Consider the following 9,329-nt stretch of genomic DNA (forward strand, 5'->3'; position numbering starts at 1 on the left):
AAAATCTTTCATTGATTTAATGAAATCAGTAATCAAATTGACGAAAATTTTCATCATCTGTTTTTAGTTTCTAATTTTCCGCCCCGTATATGAAAAAAACTGCAAAAACTGCATTATTTCCACATATTTTAATTAGTATAAGCCTTTTTAAGTGATGAATGATTTAAATTTGAAAAAATTAGGAAACAAACTACAAAAAACGTGAAATATGATATTCTTGTTGCGTTGCAAAGTTGTTTGTGCTTTTATTGCTAAAACACACACTCACACACACACAAAAATTGTGTGTGTTGTACACGTATGCAGGTATGGGAGTTATTACGTGTGAGCAACGTAATATTGAATAAGAATATAGCAGTGTTCGTTTAAATATAAAAAGGAGCATAAAATGCAAAGTCACATCTCTGACATGCCAATAGAGGAAACCCCGTTATGTCTGCAGCGTGTTTAATAGTGGTTGAAGAATAAATACATTCATTTTTAAAGTGACATTCATTGTGATCGGACGTTGAAAAACTTGTTTTTAATATTTTTGTGAAGTAGAGATATTGTAAGTGTTGTAAGTTTAAATGGAGTGCTTTATTTGTTCGAGAAATTTTAATAATATAGAAAAATATTTGTGCCATTTACAAACATTTCATGGTTTCCAAAATAGTGATACATTCAGGTGTACGATATGTAACAGCGCATTCACAACTAAAAGTTCCTTTAAAAGGCATCTTACAAAAGTTCATAGAGAAGTATTTTTGGAAAAACATTGTGGCTCCACGAAAAAATTAAATAACCTACCAATTCCATGTGAGTTTAGCGATGTGGAAAAAAATATAATATACAAAAAATATATACCTAAAGAGGTAAGCATCGAAAGCCACGGTGGAGAGACTTCTGATCCTGGAAAATTAGGTGAAGTACCCGTAATAGAAAGTCTTTTTGAAAATAATTTAAAGTTTCAGACAGGTTTGTATTCTATAAACAACTTAAGCCGAAAAGACGCTGAAAATATTCAGACTTCACAATACAATCTTTTAATTTTACCACTTCTAAATGTTTTCAAAAAATTTGCTGACAAATTAGATTTGGATTCGAAGCAGGAATTATGTGAAACTATTCATTGTTGCAATGAAGTTTTGAATTCAATAAAGTCGGAGTACTTGTTAACTAAAGAACTGAAAAAAAGAGATCTATGTGAAGATTTAAACATTTCTGTCATTGATAGAAGTGGCGAACTCATTCACAAAAAAGGAAATTTAACTTTCGCCGAAAAGGAGACCACCATGGCATCACTTCCTTTAAGACATTCTTTCAAAAAAATTCTTCAAAAAGATAACTTATTGCTAAAAATTATTGATCATATGGAATCTTTAAGCAAATCTTCACAATTTACCAACATCATACAAGGTGATATGTGGAAAAGGAAGACCGCTATGTACCCTAACCAACTTCTTATTCCTTACTTTCTATATTCCGATGATATAGAATTAAACAATCCTTTGGGTGCACATTCCACAACACATAGCGTAACAAACTTCTACTTTTCTTTTCCTACTTTTCCAAATGAAGATACCAAATTAGACCATATATTTTTAGCGGCATCAATAAAAAGTAGTGACTTGCAAGTATATGGAATCGACAAGTGTTTGGTACCACTTGTGAACCAGTTAATAGAGTTAGAAGTGACAGGCATTGAAATCAATTTAAACAACGGTAAAGTGTATAATCCTCACTTTTTGCCTTGTTTAATTATTGGCGATAATTTAGGTCTTAATACCATATTAGGCTACAGAAAATCATTTAGTGGTACATTTTGCCGATTATGCAAAATAGACAAAAAAATGAGTAATGTAACTACTTCCGCGATTCCAAATCTTAAGAGGACATATGAAAATTATAGGCTCGATGTAAATACCGGGGATCCATGTAAGACCGGTATCATAAGCGAATGCGTATTTAACAAAATTCCTTCTTTTCATGTTGTCGATAACTTGAGCGTAGACGCAATGCACGATGTATTCGAAGGAATTTGTCATTATGATTTGTCGTTTGCCATACTTTATTTCATAAATACCAAAAAGTATTTCTCTTTGAAAACCCTTAATGCTCGAAAACAAAATTTCGACTACGGGGAACTTGAAATAGGAAATATTTCACCCAAAATTTCTATAACTCATCTTAAAAATAGTCATTTAAAGATGTCAGCGAAGGAAATGATGACATTTTTATTATATTTTCCTTTAATTGTTGGCGACATGATACCAGATGATGATGAGGTGTGGTTATTTATTTTAACACTAATACAAATTGTAGACAAATTGCTCAAGTTTTCGGTTACGGAGTTTTCTATAAGTTCTTTAGAAAATCTAATTGAAAAACATAATAAAGATTTCATTAGGCTTTTTAAAACTAATTTGAAACCAAAATATCATTTGTTACTTCATTATCCGGAAATAATGAGAAAATGCGGACCAGTGAGGAAATTCTGGAGCTTCCAATTTGAGTCTAAACACCGCAGTTTTAAGTTGTACACACATGCTATAACTTCACGAAAAAACATATGTTTTTCATTGGAGAAAAAATATCAGTTCATATTTTCAAACTATTTGCTAAACTCTTCTACAAGTAAAGATCTTGTTTTATTACAGAAAGATATAACCGTATGTGAATTAAATGATGAAATATGTGCTCAACTTAAAATACCTAAAAGAAAGTTATGTTTTTACAATAAAGTTTTGTTTAAAAACATTGTATATAAAAAGGAACTTTTTGTTGCTGAATGCGACATTGACTACCATATTTATAGAATCATAAACATATTTTGTTTGGACAACCAGATTTATATATTTGGAGAAAAATTAAAAGACATTGTTTATTGTAGCCATTATAGAGCTTTTGAGATACACGTCAATAAAGTGGAGGGAGTCTTTGCATTCAACATCAACAATCTAATTGGACATCCAACTACAGCCATAAGAACCCATACAGGCAAATATATGATAAGAATAAAGGAGATATATTAATAGATATCAATATGGCAGCCAGTGAAGATCAATTAGAAATTCTACTCGAAAAATGGAACGTATTACATTTACTTCCCACATTAAAAGGTAATTATAATATAATATGATTTAAAATTTAAGCTTATTTAATTATTGTATTTTTCAGATGAAAATATAACGATTGATGTCTTACAAATCATTAACAGAAAACATTTAGAGGAACTCACACGAAGATTTAAATTAGGAGACAAAATAGTTTTTGAGTTTAATATTAATAAATGGAGAGAAGAAACCGGAAAACCTATTCACGACGAATATTACTTAGACGTGGCCAATATTTCGACTTCCTCACGGAAATCTAGCTGCTCTTCAATCACATTTTCTCAGGAACCTCTGACAGAACGCTTTGACTCAAATACTGGTGTAAAGCTGTCGACAATTTTAAATCACAATAAAACTGGAAAAAGAATTTTAGAGACCTATAAAAAATACGAACATATAAATGAAGATCAACGAAATTTAATAATTACAACAATAGCTAGTTATTTTCATGCCAATGAGTTGCACATGTCTTTACAAGAAAGCTATAATTTGGAAAAACAAATAATAGAAATGTTTCCCAATGAGAAACTCCATTCTTACCGCACCGACAGACGTGGAAAGCTATATGTAAAATACAACAACATGAAAAGAAATCAAATTTACCAGAAAGATAGAGATGATGTTAATTTGCACAAGGGATCTAAACCTGTGGATAATATCGGTAAGGTATTCAAAGAACTCAATTTTGATTTATGCATTTGTAGTAAATTTGGTATTTATTTTTTTAGTTTCTGAAGAAAACGCAAAAGAAATAATTCATAGTCTAAAATATGATAATTTCGACCAAGAACAATTTTTGAAAATGTGGCAGTCATGCGCGAATTACCGAATACGTCAAATATTTGACGAACACGACAGCCTTAAGGATATATTTAAAGCTTGGCCACAGTATAAAGAGTGTCTTGGAGCAAAGTTGGTAAGTAACTTAATTTAAACATCCACTTAATTTAATATTTTTGCTACATGTAAATGTTAATGTTTCGTTTAGATTAACATGGACTTCGGAGTACTATATAAGGACTACACACCAATATTCGAATGGGAAACAAAACTAATATCTGTGTATAATGTGATTAAGAAGGAAAAATATATTAAAGATGCTGGAATTAAGTCAGTTTTCGATAAAATTGATCTATCAAACGCAGGTTAGTTACGAAAAAATTTAATAAGTACAATTACGCATATAATTAAATAACTACTATTTATATCTATCTTTATAGCCTCAAACATGTCTTTATTTATGATGCGTTTGATTTGGTGCCTACATGGCTACCTGTATCCAACAGCAAAATACGTCCGAAGAGATAAAGATGGAAAGAAAACGTATGGAAAATACACCATAAAAGACTCCCAAGAATCGTCAATATTCCTGGCAGAAAGTTTTCAAGAAGTAGACAACCATTTAAATTTTTTAGAAAAGAGAAATGAGAATATTCAACCATTTATTTTTGTTGTTGGAGATGTTAATTTAGAAGATAGTGAATATAATTACTACGTCTATCTAGACCATGCAATGCTGCATTTTGCTGATTTCCAGCGAGCACTGGATACTTGCTTCAAAAGCTTTTTTATATTTAATTTAGAATTCCCCGGGGCATCCAATCAATTTTGGATCTTTGTACAAGAGTACTTTTATGATATGAAATCAGCTCATACAAACAAATTTTCGAAAATACTAAACATTTTGAACGAATTAAATTATAGCAAAAACGAATAACCTACAATATATTTATGTTAACATTATATTGAAACACTGGAAGTGTCTTATATTTATGTAAGTTTTTAATTTATATCATATACATACCAAATATTAAAATGTATATTAATGTCCGAAAAGCTTTTAAATAATTTTAAGTTTTTAAGTTTTTTAATAAAATAATATTTCATAACAGCCGTAAAACATTTGTAGTTGCATTGGATTTTGTAAAATTTAGAACGGCGTTTCTAAGGCGGACAGCAAAATTCAGTTCTATGTTATGGTTTCATTGATTAAATGTAAAATATACATTAGATTGATGAAATTTATTCATTGAAGTAATGTAATTTTAATGAATAAATTACATACTTTTGACGAATACCTTTCATTGAAATGATGTAGAATATTCATTATATAGAGATTATCGGACATCAAATTGAATATCTTTTTTCATCAAAATGAAGAAAAAAATACATCAATTAAATGATACTTTTTCTTCAAGATGATGAAAATATTTCATTGAATTGATGAAGATATTTGATGAAAAATTGATGTAAAATTCTTCATTATGATGATGAAACGCGTTGTAAGCTCAAAATCGAAGAAACATTTCATCAAATTGATGCTGAAAATCATCATATTGATGAAAATTTTCCGTTCAGTGTATGTCTGTTATTGCTATAACAATCGAATTGACAATTATTGGCACGAATTATGACCTTCATACGGCCGACAAAGCCATCACGCGCTGCACGAAAGTGGATCTACGGAATTTTGGCCCATTTCCAGTGAAGCACCGACTTGAGATGATCCACCCTTTGGTATTTTTTTTTAGTGCCAGTCGTACTCTCTAAAACTCTCCAGACGAAAAAATCCAATGGATTGAAAACCGGAGATTTGGGTGGTAAAAGTGAAGCGAGTTACCCACTATTTAAGCCATTTCTGGTTGCGATGGCGCTGAGTCCTGTTGAAATGCAAATAGTTTGTGTTCCAAATGTTTGCCTTCAATACTGTCTTAAGGACATTTTCCCGATACCATCTGGCATTTATTTTGACCCCACGGTCTATGATTACCAGCGCGGAGCGACCATCTACCGTTACAACGGCTCACACCATTACCGTCCATTGAGTTCTAGAGGCCTATCAAAGACGCAAAGTTAGAGATCACCTCATTGGCAAATAAACCCTAGCATTTTCCTACTCAATTTGCAATGGCTTCTCATCGGAGAACACCAAATAACGTAACTAGCCTTTCCAGTGTAACTTTCAATTGTTTCAGTCCAGACTCATTTTGCACTATGTTCTGCATCCGTTCTCGTTATATGTTCAGCTCACAAGCCAGTATTCCATCAAGGCGTAGTGAATTTATATGTATGTCGTTTAACATATCCAAGTCGTGTACTAAAATTAAAACTTACCTTTCAATGGCAAACTCACGTTAAAGTGGCCGGTCCCAGAAGTGGGACTGGTCAATACACACCAGGGACTGGTCTTGTACCCGTCCATGGTATTGATAAAATATCCCGTAGAGAATTGATAAAATATATCAATACGGAAAGTTTCATGTTAATGAGTCTTTTCAGAAGAGGTTTATGACTTTCGTCTGGTTATATTAAGCATTTGGACCACTGTCTGCCATTTAAATCTTGAATTTGGTGATGGTTAGATTTGAAATGTCTGTATCTCATGTTACAGGTGTCAGTTAATTTGAGATATTCTCTTTGTTTTGAGTTTCAACAAAAGTCAACAATTTACAAAGCCAAGAGTCAAACTCCAGAAAAATTTTTACGTGAGTGAGTGTAGCGAAAAAAACAAAAGCAAAAACAAAAACAAATACATTTACACAGAGAAAAATTTTCGTATTTAAACTAACACTAAATTTAACTTATTTTTATTGGAAATAAATTTTTTGCCAGTAGTTAAATTTTATTATATTTTTTCGAAATTTTCCACAGCTTAATGAAATTTTACTTTTTTTAAGTATGTCTCAAAAATTTTATGAACTAAACGTGGGTATAAAGTTCAATGACCGTACACATAAGTTCAATATGAACTAAAGCAAAAGAAGATTTTCGTACGATTCCCAAAAATATGTTAGTAAGAATGAACTACTGCATGGTTCAAAAGGTCATGGTTTGGCGCCAATGATTTTCTTCTTTACTTTTAGTTAATTTTTTCTTCTATAAGGGGATGTAATTTCGTGAACTGCAGTTAACAGGTTGGCTGATAAGTCCCCGGTCTAACAAAGAAAAACACATTTTTTTTTTGTCAAAATTCGTTTTTATTATTCAACATAGTTCCCTTCAAGAGCGATACAACGATTATAACGACCTTCCGATTTGTTGATACCATTTTGGTAGTACTCCTTCGGTTTTGCCTCAAAATAGACCTCAGTTTCGGCGATCACCTCTTCATTGCAGCCAAATTTTTTCCCTGCGAGCATCCTTTTGAGGTCTGAGAACAAGAAAAAGTCGCTGGGGCCAGATCTCGAGAATACGGTAGGTGGTGAAGCAATTCGAAGCCCAATTCATGAATTTTTGCCATCGTTCTCAATGACTTGTGGCACGGTGCGTTGTCTTGGTGGAACAACATTTTTTTTTTCTTCACATGGGGTCGTTTTGCCGCGATTTCGAACGATCCAATAACGCCATATAATAGTCACTGTTAATGGTTTTTTCCCTTCTCAAGATAATCGATAAAAATTATCCCATGCGCATCCGAAAAAACAGAGGCCTTTACTTTGCCAGCGGACTTTTGAATCTTTCCACGCTTCGGAGACGGTTCACCGGTCGCTGTACACTCAGCCGACTGTCGATTGGACTCAGAAGTGTAGTGATGGAGCCATGTTTCATCCATTGTCACATATCATTTTGTGGATTTTTTTGATCTTTTCGTCGGTAACCACCTCTTTCGGGCGTCCACTGCGTTCACCTTCCTCCGTGCTCATTTCACCACGCTTGAATTTTGCATACCAATAAATTATTGTTGATTTCCCTGGGGCAGAGTCCGGAAACTCATTATCAAGCCAAGTTTTTGCTTCCACCGTATTTTTTCCCTTCAGAAAACAGTATTTTATCAAAACACGAAATTCCTTTTTTTCCATTTTTTTCACAATAACAAAAGTTGCTTCACAAAAGACGCTCTATTTCACAATTGACTTACAGACGTCAAATTTTGACACGAATCATTTGCAGGTTGGTACTATATAAAAATAATATGTATTTAATACTAGCGACGCCATCTATGAGTCACACCGGGGACTTATCAGCCAACATGGTAAAAAGTACAACAGTGCATTAAATTTTCCCGGTTTTAACTACGCTTTGTGGAAATCTTAAAATGTGGAGTAAATTTTAGTTCAATTTCGTGCGAGGTAGTTCATTCTTCCTATAAAACATTTTACTTTTTTTTCGGTGTAAAAATGGAAAAACTTGTGCTAATTTTTAAAAGGATTTTTCTCTGTCTTTCATCTTGAAATCATGCCCACAAATCCTCAAAAATGAGTGGACAGCATCTTTTACACACACACAAACTCAACGCTCGGTCATATAGAAGGACAGGAAAAATTTTATAAATGACACTTCTCTCAACAATCGCACACACACACACAAACACATATAGCTTTAGACTAAAAGGATATGATACTCCTTTTTACACTCAAGCAGACATTGGTATATACAAAACACACGAAACATTCCAGGACCTACATGAGCAAGTTGGAAAGAACAACATATTAATATGTTGCAGCCATTTGTGTTTTTTTTTATGCGCCTCAGTTTTTTTCGGGGTAAAATAAACACATACAAACAAACAGAAGGACTATAATATCCTGTATAAATTTATTTAATACACCAACACATGCAGATATACAAAAACCGGGGTACTCGTAAACGATGTAGAGTTATGTAGATATGCGGACATCCACTTATGGGGTCTTTGTATGCTTTCTCCTACACCAATAACAATGTTAAATACTAACCCACACACACACACACACCCATATATGTACACTCATTCACATTCATATTTGCTAGCTATCATGTGTATGATATAGTAGAGATTTATCCTTAGAACGGATCGAAGTGAACTCTCACTCTGAGGCCTTATTGAACGTTTAAATTAATAATGCAACTGGACATAAATCTATATGCCATTATAATGGGATCTCCAACAAGAGCCTTCATTACCGAATAACCCGGTATATCAGTAGCTGTCACTAAACTCAAAAAAAACGAACTCTCTATTTCTTTACAGCCAATTTAACTTTATTTTAGTTCATGGAATTATTATGTTTGGAAGAAGTTTCCTTTACTCTAATAATTTTTTGCGTACCTTAGTTAAATTAATTAAAAAATGGCAAGATTATATACAAATGAAGCGTAAAGATTTATTAAGTTCACACTTCTCACAAAATAGTTCATTACTTCTATAAATTTTTATATTTTACTACAATTTCGCCCATCTTGACCTTCGTATGGCACTAAAGATATTTTTAAAATTTTTAACTCCAATTTTTTCCTTCAAACTACAAAATTTTC

General features: G+C 32.5%; 1 protein-coding gene across 1 annotated transcript; it reads left to right on the top strand.

Moving 5' to 3' along the window:
* Positions 1-429: 429 nt before the first annotated feature.
* Positions 430-4,995, top strand: LOC142230653 (uncharacterized). The gene is made up of 6 exons (XM_075301291.1): positions 430-550; positions 2,873-3,101; positions 3,160-3,756; positions 3,824-4,011; positions 4,084-4,240; positions 4,316-4,995. The coding sequence occupies exons 2-6, from the start codon at positions 3,026-3,028 to the stop codon at positions 4,810-4,812; spliced, it is 1,515 nt and encodes a 504-aa protein (XP_075157406.1). The 5' UTR covers positions 430-550; positions 2,873-3,025; the 3' UTR covers positions 4,813-4,995.
* The last annotated feature ends 4,334 nt before the right edge of the window (positions 4,996-9,329 follow it).

This window comes from Haematobia irritans, chromosome 3, assembly GCF_050003625.1.
Source record: "Haematobia irritans isolate KBUSLIRL chromosome 3, ASM5000362v1, whole genome shotgun sequence".
NCBI lineage: Eukaryota > Metazoa > Arthropoda > Insecta > Diptera > Muscidae > Haematobia > Haematobia irritans.